Consider the following 21,451-nt stretch of genomic DNA (forward strand, 5'->3'; position numbering starts at 1 on the left):
TTCCGCTCGCCCGCTTCACTCCGCAGCAGCCTGAAAGGAGCACACCCCCCTACAGGAAAGGCCGCTTCTCCCGGAACCGAAGAGCCAGCCAAGCAGTTTCCTGGGGGACCCGTTGGAGAAGCGGACGTGCTAAGATGGCGGCTCCCACAGAAGAGGGTAATGTGGCGGAAGACTTTAAGAAGCCGATTTTGCCCCCTCCGTTGCCTCTTTCTCTCGCTCGAGGAAAGGCAGCCGAGGGGGCGGCTCCTAAGCGCCCCCACGGCCCTGCGGTAGGCCCCTCTCCCCCTGTCCTTCCCGAGTATCAGGAGCCGCCGTGGGGAGGTTGCCCCTCAGAAGAGGACTCATCCGGCTACAGCCTGGAGACGGTAAAAGGCGGCGCGGTCCTAGACCGCATCAGCCTCGTCGGCCAGAGCCGGATCCTAGTAGGCCGCGCGCCGGACTGCGACCTCTCCTTGGTTCACCCGTGCGTGTCGCGGCACCACGCCGTGCTTCAGCGCCGGCCGCCACGGAGCTCCGCTGAAGGGGAAAAGCCCCTGGCTTCGGAGAGCCCCGAACCCGGCCTGTATGTCTACGACCTGGACAGCGCCCACGGCACCTTCCTCAACAAAGCGAGGGTCCCTCCCCGCACCTACTGTCGCGTCCGAGTGGGTTACGTCTTGCGTTTCGGGGGCAGTAGCCGCCTCTTCATCTTGCAGGTGAGCGAGTGGCCGAGGGAGCAGCCTGCCCAGCCTCTAGGCAAGAGAGCCCGTGTCCGGGTGACTCAAGTATCGCTCCTTATTATTAAAGGAAAAAATTATGTATCCCGTGGAAATGTTGCCCAGAATTTGATAGCTGTCTCGTAAGTTTATCCCCGTAAGCTAGTCTTTAGTTCTAGAGGCAGTTCAGAGGCACAATATTTTTTAAATATATGCTTTGCCGTTTTTGTTTATAGGAGTTATATTATTATTATTTTCCACGTTTATTTTGCCTTTATGATGTATGACTTCCAAAGGTAATAAGGTACTTGGAAGTTGATTCTATCCATGCCTGATACTGGAATGTATTATAGAGGGGGTTGTTTTTGCTTTGTTTAGTTTTGGTGTCTTCAAGTCAGTGTTGACTCCTGCCAACTACCGGGACAAGCTCCTGCTTTTCTTGGCAAAATATTTTGGTTTGCCAATGCCTGATTCCTAAGGCTGAGAGAGAATGATAGGGCCAAGTCACCCAATTGGCTTTGTGCTTAAGGGACAAGAATTCTTCTGCTTTCTAGACTGGTGCTTTCTTCACTATACCAGATTGGCTTTTTATAGTACTCTGAGACAAATAGGAAGAACAATATTTCACAGCAAAATAAGAAATACCAGTGATTGTGTAATGTTGTGGGCTGTTGTACATAAGTACAGTTTATTATATACAATACAGTATATACTACAGTATATATAGTACATTATAGTATATTATAATAGATTTTATATATTGAGGGGTTGTATTGAACATGAGAAAGGGCTAGACAGATTTTTTTATTATTACATATTTTTAAAGCAAATAGAAACATGGAAAACCGATGGTAGAAAAAGACCTAGTGGTCCATCGAGTCTGCCCTTTGAGTTTCTTTTTTATTTCTTTTTAATTTATTAGTTTATTATTTTCAATTATTTTATATTTTATTTATGTTTTTATTTTTTATTTTGGGGGAGATCTGAGTCTTTTACTATTATACATAAATACATAATTGAAACAATACAAAATCCTCTTGTGAACAATGTCAAAAAGCAGACAGAAAATATGGAAAGATTACATTTTTAATGTTAGAATAAATATGCTGATTGAATATGCTATTTGCACATTACAAAGCTCCTTTGATAGCTTTCATTATTCTCATTTGCAACTTGCATCAGACTTTTTCCAGTACTAAATCACACTTGTCTTCACTGTCTTCAGAAAATGTCTGATAGCTTTAAGCATCAATGCTGGTAATTAGAATAAGATGCTGATTTTTCTATGATGTGAATGTTATCCTGCACAGTATTATTTTTGCAGTATCTATGAAACTTGGGTTATACTCACTGAAAAGTAAGATGCAATTAATTGAATGGGATTAATTCTTGGCGAATAGTTTTTAAATTCATAATTTTAATCCCCAGGGCCCAGAGGAGGATCAAGAGCCGGAATCAGAACTGACTGTAACACAGCTGAAAGATCTGCGTAAGCAGAAACTGGCCAAGTTAGAAAAAACTATGCTGGGTGATGATTCTGATGAGGATCAAAAAGAAATGGAAATTAAAAAAAGTGAAAATAGTCGGAATGATTTAAGCTGTTCCTGGGGAATGGGTAAGAATTTGTTGCCAGAATCTCCAATGATATGTTTTCATGGAGCTTATTTTGCAATGATTTGCTATGTCACTTTGCAGATGCAATTTGCTTTTGACTTGAATCCTATTTACTACTTTCCTCAGCCATATTCTGTTTCAAGTTCTTTTATAAATTCTTTGTATGAAATGTGATTGGAATGATCTAATATAACTTGTGTTTACCAGTAATGTGCTAAGAGAAAATGTCTAGATATATGCATTATATTTAGTTCTAGGGAAATGGATCCAGGTATGTATGAGCAAGTGCTTTATATTCAGAGAATCCACATTTATACCTCTGATTGGTTGTCATCTTTATATTTCACAATACTCTAAATCAGAAGCAAAATGTGGGGTTTTTTAAAATTAAAATTAAATCTATTTAATGTTAAAAATTCCCAAAATCATATCAGATGTAAATTGAGCATAGCATAGATTGTATGCAGTCAAATAGTTTCTTTATCAATCCTTTTACAAGTAGTCCTCAACTTACAACCACAATTGAGCCCAAAATTTATGTTGAGAAATTTGTTAAGTGAGTTTTGCCCCATTTTACAACTTTTCTTGCCACATTTGTTAAGTGAATCATTGCAGTTGTTAAATTAGTAACACATTGTTAAGTGAATCCAGTTTCCCCATTGACTTTGCTTGTCATGTGGTCGCAAAAGGGAATCACATGATCCTGGACCTCTGCAACCATCATAAAAGTAAGTCAGTTGTCAAGCATCTGAATGTAAACCATGTGACCATGTGGATGCTACAACGGTCATAAGTGTGAAAAATGGTCATAAGACACTTTTTTCCGTGACATTGCAACTTTGAATGGTTACTAAACGAACTGTTTTAAGTCGAGAACTACCTGTAATGGATTTTACTGAATGATCTGTAGGAACCATGCTAAGAAGAAAGTGATCCATTTGAGAAAGATAAATTTGCTTATTATTTCAGGCTTGATATATAAGCTAAAGAAATATAAGATACCATCTTATCTCCCAAACATAAATTATTATTGAGAATGGAATGGAATGGAATGGAATGGAATGGAATAGAATAGAATAGAATAGAATAGAATAGAATAGAATAGAACAACAGAATTCAACTCTATTAACCAAGTGTGATTGGACACACAAGGATTTTATATCTGGCGCATAAGCTCTCAGTGTACATACAAGAAACATGATAAATCATGATCATAATCATAAAATACACTCATCATAAATCATAAGATAAAACACTCAGTTGTAGTCATAGGATACTAAATAAGCAATCAACATAAATCATACTCAGATACTAAATAAAACAATTTAAATCATAAGATACAAGCAACAGAATTATAGTCATAAGAAGATAAGGAAATAGGTAATAGGAAAGATGATAAGGATAATAATAATACTAGCCCTACAAGGTAGTTTGACAGTGTTGTGGAATTAGTTGTTTAGCAGAGTGATGGCATGGGGAAAAAACTGTCCTTGTGTCAAGTTATTTTGGCGTGCAATGCCCTATAGTGTCGTTTTGAGGGAAGAAGTTGAAACCATTTATGTCTAGGATGTGAGGGGTCTGTAGATATTTTCACAGCCCTCCTTCTGGTTCATGTAATATACAGATCCTCAAAGGAAGGCAGGCTGGTAACAGGGTTTTTTTCTGCAGTTCTAACTATCCGTTGAAGTCTGTGTCGGTCTTGTTTGGTTGCAGTGCCAAACCAGACAGTTATAGAGGTGCAAATGACAGATTCAATAATTCCTTTGTAGAACTGTATCAGAGCTTCTTGGATAGTCTGAACTTTCTGAATTAATCTACTGAATATTCATGCATTTTTCCTAAAATAGATTTACTTTGATAAATTCATTATATTCAGATTTTTAATTTATAAATTCATTTGACTGAATTTATTTGAAATGCTTTTCTAAAACTTTACTGTGTCAGATAATTGAGTCATTTGTCCTTGAAGTAATTTTCTTTTCTAGAGATGATGGATCATTCAGTTTGTAATGGCAAAATTTGGGGGAATCTGAAACGGATCATGTCTGTCCATTAAATTCAGTACAGGAGTGAAAAGGAGTTTTTATAACTCATAATAAAAATACTGCTTTTTTATGTTCTTCTGGAGATTTATTACAGTGCTAAAAAGTACTGTAGGAGCAAAATAACAAAATAACCAGTAATGTACTAAGAGAAAAGGTTCCTTATAAACATCTCATTAATTAACTAAAGGAAAGAAGAGACTAGGAATAAATGATGATCTCACAGTGGAGAAATTTCAACAGTGAGATCATTCAAGCCCTTGTAATAGAATTAGTACTTTTTAATTATAAAAATAGGTTATATTTGAAGTCAGTGGTGAAATGCACAGATATCAGTAAATAATTTAGATGGCTAGAGCAAGGAGGAGGAGATACAAAGCAATCTCTCCAAATTAATAGAACTGAAGTTGGGCAATAAAGTGGCAAATGTGATTCTGTGAATGCAAACAGTGAAGCAAAAACTCCTAATAGATGATAACCCATAACAAAATGTTCTCAGGATTATGAAAGACAGTTGGATGAAAATATTACTTTTCCCATAGTTGGAAAAAAGCAATGCATAATAAATCAGAATCTGTGTAAGGAATTATTAAGAAAGTGATCTATAACAAAATTGTCAATGTTATAATGCAGTCAGTCTCTGATGCTGGTAATATTGCACAAAAATAGTAGTAGGCAACACATTAAAAAGAAAACCTTTTAGAATGAAACCTTTTAGAATGAAAACCTTTTAGATGCTGAAAATAAATGTTACAACTTTCAGCCCATGAAAAATAATCAAGTAATATGATTCACACATGGTCCAAGGAAAGTTAACCTGGAAAAAGGTTTTCTTCCCCTTTCTTGTCCTAGAACACAATATCCTTAAATGAAACTTTTTTCATTTGGAAATAAAAATATTGGAAATGGGAACAAAAATACTACTTTACAACACACATTTAACATTTGGAATTTGTTTCTGGAAAGTACGACTGATATCAAAATGGAACTAGATAAATGTATGAAATGAAAGGTTGCAGTGGTTACTAATCATGGCTATAATTTCTCCTGTATTGAAAACAATATGTTTCTAAAAAATTCTGAAGAGCATGAAGACAAGTGTAATCTACAATGTGTCTCAATTTCGATTTCTCATAAGCATCTGACTGGCAACTCTGAGAATAGAATGCTAGTCATGCTAAGTTAGGTCAAAGTTTTATGTTCTTGTCTTATGAATCATCTCTGATGCCCAATTCTACCTGATTTATTTTTCAGGGGAAGATGCAAAAGAAGAAGAGGGTGAAGAAAATCCAATTGCTATTGAGTTTCAAGAGGATCAAGAAGCCTTTTATATGAAAGATCCCAAAAAAGCATTGCAAGGTTTTTTTGATAGAGAAGGTACTAGCCAAAAATATCCAGTGCATTTGTTTCTTTCTAGTGTTCCAAAGAATGACTTATTTCTGTCATTTTGACTTTGCCTGTTTAATTTACAGCATATTAAAGAATCGTTTTATGCCAGTAAAACATAAAAACTATGAAACCAGTAGCATATGTTGAATCTCTACATTCAAGTAGAATTATAGAGTTGAAAAGGCTTTACAAGTCATCTGATCCAGCCCCATTGCTTAGTGCAGTGGTTCTCAACCTGTGGGTCGGGACCCCATTTGGGGTCGATCGACCATTTCACGGGGGTCGCCAAGCAAGGCTGTCCGCCATTTTTTTTTGTCCGCCATTTTTTCCCCCTTTTCCGGTGGGTGCCTTACCTCCCTTGGGCTGGGCCAGCTGGTGGTCGGCCTGCTCCGTCTCTGCCACTTGCCAGCTACGCCTCGGCCAGCGCAGGGGGAGGAACCATGCATGCGCAGCGCTCCCGGGCAGGGAAAGTCCTCGACTTACGACCGGTTGGGTAGTCCTTGACTTACGACTGGTTTAGTCCTCGACTTACGACCGGTTTAGTCCTCGACTTACGACCGGTTGGGGTCGCGGCATTAAAAAGGTTGAGAACCACTGGCTTAGTGCAAGATCTGCTAAAGCATTTCAGACAGATCACTATTCAGCCTTTATAGCAGGGGTGTCAAACTGCCAGCCCACACACAGGCCGGATGCATCATAGCAAAACCGCACCCACCCCATTGCCGGCAATGGAAAAAAGTCGTGATACGTCATGACATGTCATGTCACATGAGTTTGACACCCCTGCTTTATAGGAAGCCTGCCTGCCTGCCTGCCTCCCATGAAGGAAAATATAATGCTGCTGAGTTTTTAAGTTCTCAAATTGTTGAGGTTTTTTTAACTAACCTGAAAAACAAGCTAACTGTTTTCAGTAGTTAATAGTGGAGTTAAACAACAGCTTGGCCACATCTACACACACTTGCTGTTATTAACAAACTCTTTTTAGAAGGAATTATTATAAAATGTATTGGAGTTGTCTAATTAGGACATTTAATAGTAATCAAGTTTGTGGTTTTCAAGAAATGATGCAGCTGATTGTATGAAGGTATATAACCATCTAAGAACAAAGATGAATTAAGGAACACTCTTTTTGTTAAAGAACATGGAGCTCCACAAGGCTGCATTTCACTTACTAAAAACATCTCATTAGTACTATGGTAGATCAGGTTTTCAGTCATTTGCCAAATAATGTCACATCCAGCACTACTTGATACAGATATCTGTGTAGACCAAATTAGTAAAGTGGAGACTTCAGGTATCATCTGCATATTGGTTGATGCTGAAGACCTAATGAGCAAGTGAGGAGAATAAAAAGAAATTGCTTGCATAGTGTTGAATGTAGCTTTTACTATTAATTGGTAAATGGATCCAAATTAAACATAGCAATTCTCAGATGAAATTTTATGCAGAGCTAGTAGCATTTAACAACCAGATAACTACTTAAAGATTTCAAATGTTTAACGTTTCAGTCATTTTGGAAGTGCCAGAATGGTTTAATGTATTTAATTAAACTAACAAGTTTACAAAAGTAATAAAATATTGATTAATATAGATATAAAAAGCTGTCTTTTAAAACCAATAGTTTGATTCCCTTTTCCCTTTTTTATCTAGGTGAAGAATTGGAATATGAATTTGATTCCCATGGAACAGGCACCTGGCTTTGTAGGGTGAAGTATGTATGTATATTATGCAACAATTTTGTGTATATTCATTCAATTCTAGATATGGATTGATAATTGAAAATTATTTTGGGGCAGGTGTGAGTGTTGGTAGGTTTTTTGTTTTGTATTATTTTCTGGCTGGTTCTGGTTAGTTGATTGGGTTTCTGCATTTATTTTGTCTATTTTTTGTTTTCATTTGTCTATTATACCTATGCCAGAGAGGTTTTTACTAATATATCTGAAATGGAAAAATAATTTGAAATAACTAAATACCTTGCTTTTAAAATAACAAATATTTTGCTTAAGGCAATTTTAAAATGTTTGATTTAAAAAACAAAAAAGAGGAATTGACTGAATTGTTGATTTTGCTTTATACTTTCATCCCACTAAATTGGATAGGCTGCCTATAGATGATGCCTCAGGGAAACAGCTTGTGGCAGAAGCTATTCATTCAGGGAAGAAAAAAGAAACAATGATCCAGTGTGCATTGGAAGCCTGCAGAATATTGGATGCTAGGGGTGTGTTGCGACAAGAGGCAGGTAAGTTATGCCGCCAGATTTTTTTCTCAGCAGAAATCTTCATGAAGCAGTCTTGTTATCATGAAAGTTTGTAAATTTATGCTTATCCTACTTGCAGTATGGCTAAATGTAGTTTACTGTGGAGTCCTTGGTACTCTTAGGGCTTCATTATTTTCTTGCAGACATATCATCATTCTGAGTTTAGTTTACTGTTTAAAAGATTTTTTTAACCTCACTATTTGACAAGGAGCTCTAAACAAGAGTTCATCGAAAAATAAGCCTTCTATATCAATAACTTCAATTTAAATATGGATATTTTAATAAATGAAATAGGAAAATAATCCTTGACTCATCTCTTTTGTTACCTGTACAATATTTTACTTCTTCATATAATCACCACATTTGCCAGCAAAAGACAAGAATCTTAAAGCTTTGTTTCTTCAGTGAGGTCCTGGCAGTTATTCGTCTCTTGGGTGACTTATATTAATATAGTCATTGCCATAAACACATGTTCTGTGGTGAATTTCAGTTGGAAGGATTCCTTCAGCAGTCAGAAATGCACATACACAAGTACTAATGCAAGCTTCCATTTCATAAACATTAGCAACACAACTTTTCTCATACCAACTTGCAGCCCACTGAAGTGAAAGAACAGATGTCAACAAAATGTTAGAACGTGGTTTCCTAAACTGAGGTGTATGTCCCTTGAGAATTTATAGACAGAATTCAGGGAAAGTGTGAAGAACTTTTTAGTTCTACATGGTTACAACCACCTTACCCAAAGTTTCATTGTATCATTTTCATTGTTCATTTCTGTACATTTTGTTGTTTGGTTATTTAGGCGAGGTATATACATTAAGTTTACACTAAAAGGAGGTGTAATGATAAAAAGTTCAGGAACCACTGTATTAGAGCTTCAAGTATATCAGCATTACCATCTTTTGGCAACTTACAACATTAGAGTCATTCAATCCTCATAATATATTGCTTATATTTGTTATTTTCATTGTAAATAAGTGATCTTATATGACATGCTTTTTTAAAAAAAATGTGTGAAATAATATGATAAAATAGATTATTGGCCTCCATTTGTTTGCATTTTGTTTCTTTTGTCAATATTTTACTTGCAAATTTATGTGTGGATTATTTGTAAACCATCCAGAGTCATATAGGTGAGCTAGGCATTGTAGAAATTTGATAATTAAATAAAAATATAAATTCTTTTCTCTTAGTTTCCCGGAAAAGAAAAGCAAAGAATTGGGAAGAAGAAGACTACTACGATAGTGATGATGACATATTCCTTGATCGGACAGGAGTTATTGAACAGAAACGACTCAACAGAATGAAGAAAGCTGGAAAGATAGATGAAAAGCCAGAAACATATGATTCATTGGTAAAAGCAAATTAAGCAAGTGATTCATTCGGCTTTGTTAGCCTTGCTGTTAGAAAAAAAAATGATAGTATAAAATTATTTAAGCATCATTCATGCCTAGGGTTGCAGCTATATTAGGTGATTTTTTTTCTTAAGAAAAGTTATATAACTTAAAATACTTTGAATATATGGTTACAAAAATTATGGTTACAAATATATGGTTACAAAAATTATTTTATTCAAATAGCATTCATGCCTCAAGGTATTTTGACATGCTACAGAATTAAGACATCTAACACTAAACCATAATGTCAAGAAAGCAGAGAGACAAAAGCAGAATTACTAATTAACAAAATTACTAAAAAAATGTCCTTGTTTCATGGTGCCTTAATAGATGCATAGATTTGCCTTGTAACAGAGCAAAACGCTCTCGTCACTATTGAAAATAATACGATAGCATCATAGATACATTTTTTCTGTCTTCTGTATTTATAAAAGATATTTTCATACAGCTTATTCTGCATATCTCAAAATGATTTACAGTAACTATAAAAATGTATAGTAAAAACAAGAGAAAACAGGACACCAGAGTAAAAAATGAATATAGATAGTAAAAAGAAGAAACGTATGGGAAGAGAGATTTAACTCTGGGGAAGAACAACATAAAAATTAGTTTTGAAAACAAAGATAAAACAAATCAGCATTGAGCTCTGACCTACCATGGATATCTTATCTGTTTACAGATTGCAAAACTACATGCAGGTGAGAGAGAGCTCTCTGAGATAGCAGAGAAGCTGAAGTCTTCAAGGACAAGTAAGACTATAAGATTATTATAAAACTAATAAAATTGAAAACATATTGTATATATGAGTGCAGGCTGTCTTGCACAGATTCCTAAAAATTTAAAAATGGAGTAAAAACTAAATGAGACTAACAATATGGATCACGGAAAGTATTATTTTTATGTTGTAAGCTGCCCAGAGTCACTTTGAAATGAGATGGGTGGCAAATGCATTTCTAAATAAATAAATAAAATTATTTTGAACTCATTCCTTCATTAATATTTTATGCATCGTGCAGAGTCAATTTGTAGAATACGATTGATTAACGTACAAACGTTGAAAGAATTTTTTATTGCCACCAACTTGTAATAGTATAAAGTGTATTTTCATAGATTTAACTGACTCAGCAGTGACTAGAGAAAAAAGATAATTAACCAGATAAAAAAGATCATTGATTTTATCATGTCATATTTTTGGTCTCTGGGGCCTTTTCTAAAGTCTCACAAGGTAGAGGGAGATCTGTTCCATATGTCGAGCGTTTCGATAAAGAAAGCATGTGGTATGGATCTCACAAGGTGAGATTGTTTAATTAATGGGACATGGAGCATGCCATCCATATCAGATAAATAGAGCTAGAGTGTAGAGAGTAAGGAAGATGACCTTCATAGATATATGCCGGAACCATTATCTAGGGAAAAGGGCTGAGATACTTTCTAAGTCTAGAATATCAGATAACATTTGTAAGTGACTCAGACTGACACTTTCCTAATTGACTGAAGTCAATAAGAAGGATGAGGAGGTACAACACATAATTATTTGCACTGCCATGCAATGTTCAAAGGCAGCCCCAGAATACTCAAGTTTTACATTCCTTCTGTCTGAGCATAACCCCATCCAGAACGAATGATGTTAGATTTTCCAGAGCAAATAGCCTCCATATCTACACTCATTCACTCTTACTTGGGTTGAGCTGAAGGCTGTTTGTCCCTATCCAGACTCCCTCAGCCTGTAGATGCTATGACAGAATCCTGACCTGTTGCTATATATTAAATAATATATGTTTTCAATGAAAATTGCAATTCCTGAATCAGGGCAAATATTCTCTTATTTTCTGAGAGGAAGGTTCTCTTACTGGTATGAGAATTCTTGGATTTTTATAACACTTTTTAAAAATTTCAATAGGATAGTATATAAAAGGCAATGCAGTTCAAAATATATCAACATTATTTAAGTTAATAATATTGTTTGCTTTTATTTTATATATAACTATATATACATATTTTTCCAGATTCAAATTATATTTTAAAATGCATATTAGAAATAGGATTACGGTATATTTCTTTTGAAAGAAAACAGTCCTGTGACAGTGAGATTGAGAGATCCATTCTTGGGAATTAGTCTTAAATATGACTGAGTTTTTGTGTGAATTAAAATGGAGCTATATCTAGCCATTATCTTAGCATGTTTTGGGAAGTATAAACCATAAGATGCTTATTTGCATTAGATTTAAAGTTTAACATGTACTGTGACTTTACAAAGCCTAAAGTTTTGTTTTTACATAGGACAGGTTGATTTTAGAATTCCCTTTGTTTAAAAAATAGTAATATGATTAAATAAATCAATATTATTTTAATCTTTAAATGGGAAGGAGAAGGGAGAATATTGCCACAAAAACTGTTATAAGAATAATTGGATACAAAAATGCATTGAAACACTGTAGGATTTTTGCAGATATTCTCTATTATTTATTTACAAATATATTTGAATATGTATTTCACATATATGTTTTAATACATAATTTCCCATAGCACAGTCCCATTCAGCAACTCAGGATTCACTGGATGAATTCATGACTGAAATCAAGTCAGAATGTTCCGTAGACAGTGTGACACGTAAAAAGCTTCACTTGAGAACCTTTGAACTGAGGAAGGAACAGCAGCGATTGAAAGGACTAATTAAGATTGTTACCCCTACATCCATGCCGGAGCTGAAGTCCCAGTGAGTCTGATTACAGGGCACTAATCAGTATGACTTTTCCTTTTATTTTAAATATGTAATATACTGTACTTTAACCATTAAATGCACTTGTAATGGAATACAGGTAATATTTGAACTTGAAATAATCTGGCTTCAATTTAAATTATAGTTTGCATTAATTATGGGTGGTACAGATACCATTGTAATGTTTAATCCTGAGCAATTGCAAGAGACACAGGAGTTCATGCTTGAGGTAAGAAATGCACTGTTGTGTGAACTGGACTTGATTGGTTGCATTGGGCTCCCATCAGTCATATAAACCTGTACTGCTTGAAGCCAGTCCAAGTAGAGATGTAGGACTCTGTTTGTAGGTTATCCGTATGAATAAACTTAATCCTTCAATATCTGATGTTAATTTTTTGATATATTTCATTTTTAAAATTTATTTATTTTCTATAGGCTTGAGAATCAAGATCTGGAATCTCAAAATAAGCCCAAAAAGCTAACTTTACCTCTATTTGGTGCCATGAAAGGGGGAAGCAAATTCAGACTAAAAACAGGGACCGTAGGGGTAAGTAAGAAGAAGAAAAAGCTGTGGGTTTTAATTTTTCCAAGTACACAATACTGTGATAGTATTGGGGAAAGCTGCCACGGGGTTTCAGAGTTTGCATCTCACGTGTTTAGTTTAGGAACTATATATTTTCTGAAATAAACCATACATCATTAACTCCTTATTCCTAGAAATATGTATAAGGCCAGCTTTTAATGGCACCTTTTCCAATTTTCCTTATTTCTCAATGTCAGTTGAAAAACAATCTTTACTGTAATTTCTGTTTACAATATAGAAACTGCCCATGAAACGTCCAGATATACCGGTAAACCTATTAAAGATGAAAGATGAGGGGCCAGAAGAAGAGGAGGAAGAAGAGGAGGAGGAGGAGGAAGATGTGAACTACAGTTTAAATGAAAGCTCACAGAACACAAAGATGGAAACTGCAACACAAGAAATAGTTAAAGAAGGGAATCTCCTTTCCACTTCTTATTCACCCAGAAACCAAAGTATGGAATTCCTTAATGATGATTATTTATACTGGTTTTTTTTAAATATTCATTCAACTTGCACATATTTTAATTAGTTTAAACTTAAGCAAGTGAATATGAAGATTTAGTCATTTTTATTAGCCTCTGTGCGTGCATGTGAAATAGTCCAGAATCGATGCTCTTAGAGGCATCCACGGGAGATCAAAAAAGTTAAGATGGCTAGAACCTTGTCATGGAAGCCCCACCTAATTTTTACATGTGTTGCTGGAAAAGGCTTCATTTTCTAGGAGCAGCTAATTAGAAATTTTGAAGGCAGACCAAACCCCCCCTTGGTAATATCAAATATACACATTTGCATTTTATTGACATGTGTTTATCTTACTCTTAAATTGAAACCTGCAGCTTTCCTGACATCTAGTGGTATAAAATATCTGGTAGTAGTCCTTAAAACACACCACTACTTCTAGTTTCCTTAATACAGTAAATGTTCAATTTAATGGACTAATGGGGTAAAAAGGATGTCCAGACAAATGGGAGGGAGGGGTTGAGCACCAAAACACATGAGGTCCCTCTGCTTCACTCTTCTGTGGTAACAGTCGAAGGTAGATATAAAGATAAAGTTGGTGACACCCATTGCACAGGTGGCACCACTGAAACCATTGCTGAGAGTGACTACCTTGTGAAATGATTGCAGCCATGCAATGCTTAGACCCATTGGGGTGATAGGGGTACATTTCATTGGGGTGATATCTTCCATATGTATTAGCCAGCATTACTATTATCTAAGTCTCTTTCCAGCAAAATTCATTATTTCTCAAACTTCAGAGGGTGTTTGGCTCAATCAGATCCAAGAGAGGGACTCAGAATCCTTATTGAGTGGAACTCCCCGGATCAAGTGGACGAACCTTGACCAGTACAATACAGTGGCTATATGAAACATGCACAACTCTCATATTATCCAGAATGTTTTTTTTTTAATTTTAAATTCTGTAGCATCAACCCAATGTGGTTACAAAATAGCAAGATTATAAATTTAATACAAAAACATTACCTAATTGTGGTATAGAGAAAAAACTTAAAACTAAATCAGTCAATAGTAAAAATAGAACTATATTTGTAATACTTTAAGAAATAATGAAAATGCCTGCAAAAATAGAAGTCTAACCTATCACCAAAAAGATTGTAGTACTGACCCTAGGCAAGCTTTCTGTCAGAGGGCAGTTAAAAAGAAATCATTCTTTCTCTTGAGGATGTTTACTGATTAATTTTCTTGTACAGAACTGAGTTGGTATCAGTTGCAAAGTATCTTTTTCAGAACTAATACAGCTCTGCCCAGACAGTCCAGAATGCAATATCTGTAATAGCTTGAGTTATACATTAGCTTTTTTGTGCACTTTGTTTAGGAGTGCCTGGGCAGATGGGGGTGGGGAATCAGAAGAAGCAACATGGTGGTCCATTCATCACAATCAAAACGTGCAGTATTAACTGTATATTGTGCATACATACACAATAAGGCAGCCTTAATTCTTATTTGACATCCCCATTTTTTTAAAAAAAAATCCATACGTTTTATATTTTATCTTTATACGACCTAATTTCATTTTCACATTTTAAGGTTCCCTGTTTTTATTGATTGGAGATCACTGAAAACCTCTTATCATTTGCTTTATTTTGCACTATCGTTGTGTATAGTGGAAAAGCTGCTTTAATTAGATAAAACTCTATTTCTATTCCTAATTAACTAAATTTTGGGGTTCCTATTATATTTTTATAGGATTTAAATCTCAGACTGAATCTTCAAGCAAGGATACAAGCCCATTAGATCATAATTGCCCAGTGAATAAGTTGCAGATAAAACTAGAAGGTAAGCAGTTTTATGCAGCTCTTTGTCTCTTGAACAATCTACAGAATATGAGCACTAGGACAAAATGATAATTTCATTGATATTGAAACAAATTATATTTCACAACTGGTGAGAAAAAAAGTTATTGACTCTTAAGAAGATCACTATTTTAAACAATATTTTGCATTCAATGACTACAAAATTTAGAATAAAGGGGATAGCTTCCAGTCACTAGGCCTGAGCTGAACTTTCAGCAAGATGCTTCTCCAGATTTCTGATTTCAATCTCAGCCACTTAAAGTTGCTTTTCCAGTCACCTGAGAGGCTGTCAGAAAACTTCAGGAGACTCAAACCAGCCATGCTGATCCTTGCTGAAACTTTTTTAACCACCTTGCAGATCCAGTGAGATGTTGGACTTTCAGTGCTCTATAAAAACTCAGCTCTTGTAAAAGCATTAATTTAGAAACTCAAGCCTTTTCAGAATAATGAAGAGAAAAAACAATAGTAAATGGTACTTTAGTGTTGGACTATTTCCAGCAGGCAGTGGAATACCTTTTTTTTAAATAAAAGTTTATTAGTGAAACCTAACAGAAGAATAATGTATCAGTGATAGTATAATTTAAAAATTACATGTATAATAGCAATTGAAACAAAATAAATTTAAGGAGGAATAAACTAAGGAAAATATATTTCAGATAAAATATTAGAAATTGTAATATTTCACCTAAGATATATTATTACAAAGGCAATGTGACAGTCCTACTGATACAAACATTTCTGGGATATATGCATTCTTTGTCTTGTCAGATAAGACTCAGTGCTTTATTTTAACAACTCCCTGCTCTGTGTTGTTTTTAGAGAAAGATTTATTTACTTTGAAAATAAAGAATTAAGATCTGTATTATAAACTTCATTTTTCCAATTGTTTATTTTACTAGCATCTGAGATGCCAGCAACAAAGCCAAAAAATCAAAAAGATAGCAGTAAACCTAAGGTGAGTTGGAAGAACAAAACGTTTTGTTTGTTTGTTTCGTAGATTTATATAGCAGTCCATCTTGAATAAGTTACTTTGGACAATTTACACCATTAAAATAATAAAAACATTTAAAAATATAAAACCATAGCAGTTGAAAATCACAAAAAATAACAGCAATCAATATAACCAAGAAACTATCAGCAGTTTGAATGGTATCTTGAAGCACCCTGGTAGCCAGTGCAAATCACGGAGCAGTAGCGTTAGAGGTACCAAAAAATAAACACCACCAACTGACCCGCTACCCATTCTACATCAACTCCAGCTACCAAAAGCTCTCAAATGGAGGCTCTTGTAGAGCACATTGCAGTAGTCCAGTCTAGAAATCACCATGTTTGATTTCCTTGAACAAGATCTGTGAATCCAAGTGAGTCCCAGATTGCACACCAGTTTGGTCTGAGGCACTGCAATCCAATCCAGATAAATCATCTTTATAGTTACCAATAACAGATGCTTAATACTCTATGTTTGGGGGGGATGGGAAGGGGAGAAGTTCCCTTATGAATTAAAAGAAGAATTGCTTAATAAGGAAATTTGAGCACAATTGTCTCCCTATCTCAGCTTGATCCTGTAGTGTACTGCGCTTGGAGGGACAACTTTTATACTTATCAAAAGGAGATACTTCTTGATATTTTGGGAATAGTAGCTTTGCTCACAAACATTACAACAGCTTATATAAAAGGATTATAATTCAAATACTTGGTTTCCATTGAACCAGCAGTGATTAAAATATCTCACCTAATCATCCTTCATAGTGCAGTAGAGCTAATGATAGAGAAATTATGTGCAGCTGTTTTACCATCTGCTGTCAATCTTGCTTTGTAAATCTGTTGTAGTGCTTAACTGTATGTAATCCAGTACTGCATGAGTCAGGAGATACTGCATTTTTTTCTCCTTCACAAAGCAAAAATAGACTTTAAAAAAAAAAACCCTATTCTCTAGCACGGCATCTTTTATAACAATGCAATGTTTTTGAGGGTATGTCTGCAAATTATCCTATTTAAAATAAGAGAATTTTTTTATTCTTTTCCTGAAATCTTTCAGTAGAAACAATTAAACAATTGTTAGCATTTTCCTCAATTTAAGCCCAACTAAGAAAAACCTATATGTTATTTAGTTCTTCCTTCATTTGGTACAAAAATCCCTCTCATAAATCCCTCTCAGAGTACAGTCTGACAAAACAGTACTTTGCCCTCAAATCATAATTGGAAATGAATTCTAGGCATATAATGACTGGCCAAGTACATGACTTTGATACTCCAGTGTACATTTTTGCTTCAGGCTCACTCATTCTCAACCTTATCAACTTTAAAATATGTAGACTTCAACTCTCACAGCTGGCTGGGGAATTCTGGGAGTTGAAGTCCAACCTCTTAAAATTTTTGAGGTTGAGAAACACTACTCTAGATCGCAGAGAATATACAAGTTGTGTTCCATCTATTATTCTCCCCTACCCCATCCAGCTGCCAGCAATATTCCACTGTCTCTCTCTTGTTTTGTCACTGCCAAATATTCAAGACTTGAGTACATCTCTATATACAGGACAGAGTGGTTTGAGATGGTTTTGTTTTTGTTTACTCTATTTTAAACCTTGGGATCAACTGCTTTGCAAAGAGATGAGAATCATTATAAGTTGGTATGTTAACCTGTAAGAAGAATTTAAATTATGCAGAACTAATAATTATATTATCAAAAATTAACATTTGACAGATTTGTTCTATTGATTCGTTTAATGAGCACTAAATTTAAATTTTGCCTTCCAGTCATTTTTTAAAATGTATTTATGTGATTCTGCCCTTTTTTGCAGCATAATCTCTGGTTTGCCATTCAAGGGCTATTGTGCCCACAATGCAATGAAGGTTTTACATACTGGCATATATTTACAAACAGTAAATTGCTTTCTGTCCTACAGATTCAGCATTCATTATCCTCAAACTACCCAGAAGATGATCCAGATTACTGTGTATGGGTACCACCTGAAGGTAAAGGGGCACTCAGAATAATTGTGGAGCATGAGTTGCTGACAAAATATAGTTTATATATGAACAAATAAAACTTAGCGACAAGTGTTCTGGTCCCATTTTAATCACAAAGTGAGCTGGCTAACCTTGGGCCAGTCACTCTCTATCAATCCTAGGAAGGAGGCAATGCAAACCAATTCTGAAATATTGCCAAGAAAACTGCAGGGACTTATCCAGGCAATTGCCAGTAGCAAGACAGACTCAAAGACACACACATAACATACAAAAAAAAATCCTAACTTATTTGAAGTACAGAATAAACAAAATATAATCAGAATGTTCTGAGGGGGGTTATGCTATAGATTTCTGTTTGGTCTTCAAAATGGAGTTATGTAAATACTAATCAAGTATAGACAAAATCAGTGTTCTGTCTCTGAATATAATAGGCACAAGTGGATTTTGGTAGGGAATTGAAGCTGCTTCCCTCTATGTAAAGCCTGGCTCTGCTTTTGCAGGAATGATGCCATTCAGCCCCTAAAGCATCTTTGACAGTATTAATTATTTTCTGCTCAAGGTGTTTTGGTCCTAGCTGTATTGAAAGGTAGAGTTTAAATAATGGCAACAGCCTTGACTATCTTTGTAGCAGAAATTTAAAAAACCATTGAGATAAAATCACTGAAACAACAGTAATGCAAATTATTTTAAAAAGCACTATAGCAAAAAAAAATCTCAAATTTTAAAATACTGTTTTCTTTTCTCTGTTGAGCAGGTCAAAGTGGTGATGGCAGAACCCATCTAAATGCTAAGTATGGCTACTAAATTATTCTGAAAAGTAAAGAAGTATGGCACAGTAAATGATAACTGGCACAATATGCCATTGAAATTACAAGCAACACATTTCTGTTCATTTTCTTAAGCACTGTTTAATGATTCCTGATCCTTTCTTAAGGATGTTTTTCCCTTAGAAGTGAATGTGTGTATAATGTGTATATAGTGGTGATAATTAAGAATTTACAGGTAACATAGATATAGCAATGTTGGTTTTATAAAAACTTTTTTAAAATGGTTGTTTTTATTTCTTTAACATTATTTCTTGATCTAAAGGGGTAAAGGAATAAGTAAATTATTTCTTGATGTAAAAGGAATTAGTTATAAATTTCTATTTAGTCAATATGTATGCTGAGGGCTACTTCAAATTCTCTGATGCTTGGATTGATTATCAAAATATTTTCTGCCTGTGCATGTACAAGTATGTAATTCCACAAAATACAATTGCCAATGGCCCTCTCTGATTGGAGCTGCTGAAATCAAGGCTAATTTTTATCCTTCCTTTCTGTCGCAGTCTTTTTTGTAAAGGTTCTTTGTTGATATTTTTCTTTTTCCCCTGTACAAGAAGGTGAAATACTAACACATTCATATCTTGGCCAGTTGTAGTTTAGTATTAATGCAGGTGGAAAAATGTATTAATCTTTAGCAGTTCCTGAAAGAATGTTAAATATCTAACATTGGATAGTTGGGAGAGTAAAAGCTAAGGAATGGAAGTACTATGAATTAGTGTATCTGAAACTTTTTGGATAAGCCAGAAAACAAGGTTTCTGCTCAAAAGGCAATTATCCTTGGTCTAGACCTGCTTTTACATCATAATTTCTGCATTTAGGTTGCATCAGGTTCCATATGAGAAAAGGATAGAAATTGCATTTAAAAGGAAAAAACAAGCTAGAGGCATACAATAGTCTTATCTACTACAGTATGTAAACATATTACTTGTGACAATGAAACCAGTTCATAACAGGAGAAGAGAGGGGGAAGCACTGGAAAATGTTTACTAGTTTCACTTTTCTTTTAATGGTAAAATAAAACCTGCCATTTTGCAGCGTTATATTAATGGATTTACTGGCAAGTAGGAATGTGAGGATTGCACGATTCATAGAATGAAAGGAGAATTCATAAGTATGGTCCTGAAGTTTTAGACCAATTCCATAACTTATGGGTGAATGAAAGGCTGTGTGATTGGGCCTGAGACAGACTTTATGAAATATGGTAAACCTCCATATTCTGGGCCCATTATCTAATGCATAAGAATCCACTTCCATTTTGTTCCATCTATAACATTCACATACTAATAACCATTTCTCTTTTAGCAAAAAGATTTAAGCGATATTTATTTTACATTTATGCAAAACCCTAGCTTTTGGAAATATATGGCCCAGAGGGAAGTTTATTTTTAAAATCTCCAATGTGGCTCCTTTAAAGATTAGAGTCCCAATAATTTTAATCTTTAAAGAAAAATGAAAATGGGCATGCGACAAAGTAAAGTACAGATAAAATAGCATTAGAGTTATTTGCAAAATGCCTCATTCCTCTGAAATTCCTAGAAAAACATGGCGGCTGGTGGCAGCCCGTGCTTTGGGGAGCTCTGCCCATTTCCCTACAAAGTTAAGCTTGGGATATAGGAAATATCCTGGGGGAAATAAAATAAGCGGCAACTTCAAAAGTCTGTCTTCATCTGAAAGGCAAAATAAAAGTTTGCCTTCTACCAAGTGGGAGTTTTAGGACTGGTTTTGTCCAATAAAGCAGCAGTTTGAAAATAATTAAACCTCATGAAATCTGGCATTGATGAGGGCTCCTGAAATTTCAAATGTTCAAAATCCTTGGTTTATCCTATATTTGTTTAAAAATAAGCCACCATCTTCGGCAACAGCTTCTCATTCATCTATTCATTCATCTATTCATCTAAGTCATCTGTTCTGTGTTCAGTAATTTGTATGAGCAAGAATTACTAATTCCAGAACAGAATTAGTATATTATAAAATTATAGGGTGTTTTTTTAGCCATTGCTATAATTTAAAGTTCTCTTCCAACAGTTATTCCATTTCTGTCACACATTTGTGACTACTTGTGACTGCTCTCAAAGTTGATGTAAAAAACAACAACAGATTTTTACTGTCAGGCATACCATATCCAGGCTACAAAATATGGAAGACCATAGATGACAGCAAAATGACTTAGAGATACAGAAGTCCCTCTGCTGCCATCTAATGACCACCTAGATTTTTACAACCTAAATCATGCCCAAGATACCCTTCCAGTGTTCCTCCTATATATTAAATACAAATGATAGAAAATCCTTTTTTTTTTAATCCAAGAAAGCATTCTTCAGTATTTCATCACCTCCATTTTTTCTCATGCCAGAAGGCACAGAAAGATTTAAATTATTAAGGCCTGCACATGGGTGGGTACTCTAGATAATTCAGTCTGCTGTTCTTTGTTCCATACTACAGAAAGTTCTTGTCTATGTTCTCCTTTAGTCTTGTGTGACATAAGCTTCCCTCCACAAGACATAATTGTGGCCAGACCCTCTGTGTGACCACAAGAGTTAAATGAAAAAAAGAAATTCCTGATTGCTTGTAGCTTAGTTCTGCACAGATTTAAAGCAGCTTCATACATTAAGATGGAAATACAAGCCAGATTAATGGGGCAGGAAA

The 21,451-nt window shown here is 35.1% G+C and overlaps 1 protein-coding gene across 1 annotated transcript; it reads left to right on the top strand.

Moving 5' to 3' along the window:
- Positions 1–132: 132 nt before the first annotated feature.
- On the top strand, positions 133–20,133 carry SLC4A1AP (solute carrier family 4 member 1 adaptor protein). The gene is made up of 14 exons (XM_015816641.1): positions 133–695; positions 2,124–2,310; positions 5,606–5,728; positions 7,391–7,451; positions 7,840–7,979; positions 9,191–9,351; positions 10,074–10,143; positions 11,921–12,110; positions 12,549–12,660; positions 12,935–13,148; positions 14,905–14,994; positions 15,911–15,966; positions 17,918–17,987; positions 18,736–20,133. Exons 1-14 carry the CDS (start codon positions 135–137, stop codon positions 18,783–18,785), a joined length of 2,085 nt encoding a protein of 694 aa, XP_015672127.1. The 5' UTR covers positions 133–134; the 3' UTR covers positions 18,786–20,133.
- Positions 20,134–21,451: the final 1,318 nt, after the last annotated feature.

This window comes from Protobothrops mucrosquamatus, unplaced genomic scaffold, assembly GCF_001527695.2.
Source record: "Protobothrops mucrosquamatus isolate PMUCROS unplaced genomic scaffold, P.Mucros_1.0 scaffold473, whole genome shotgun sequence".
Lineage (NCBI taxonomy): Eukaryota > Metazoa > Chordata > Lepidosauria > Squamata > Viperidae > Protobothrops > Protobothrops mucrosquamatus.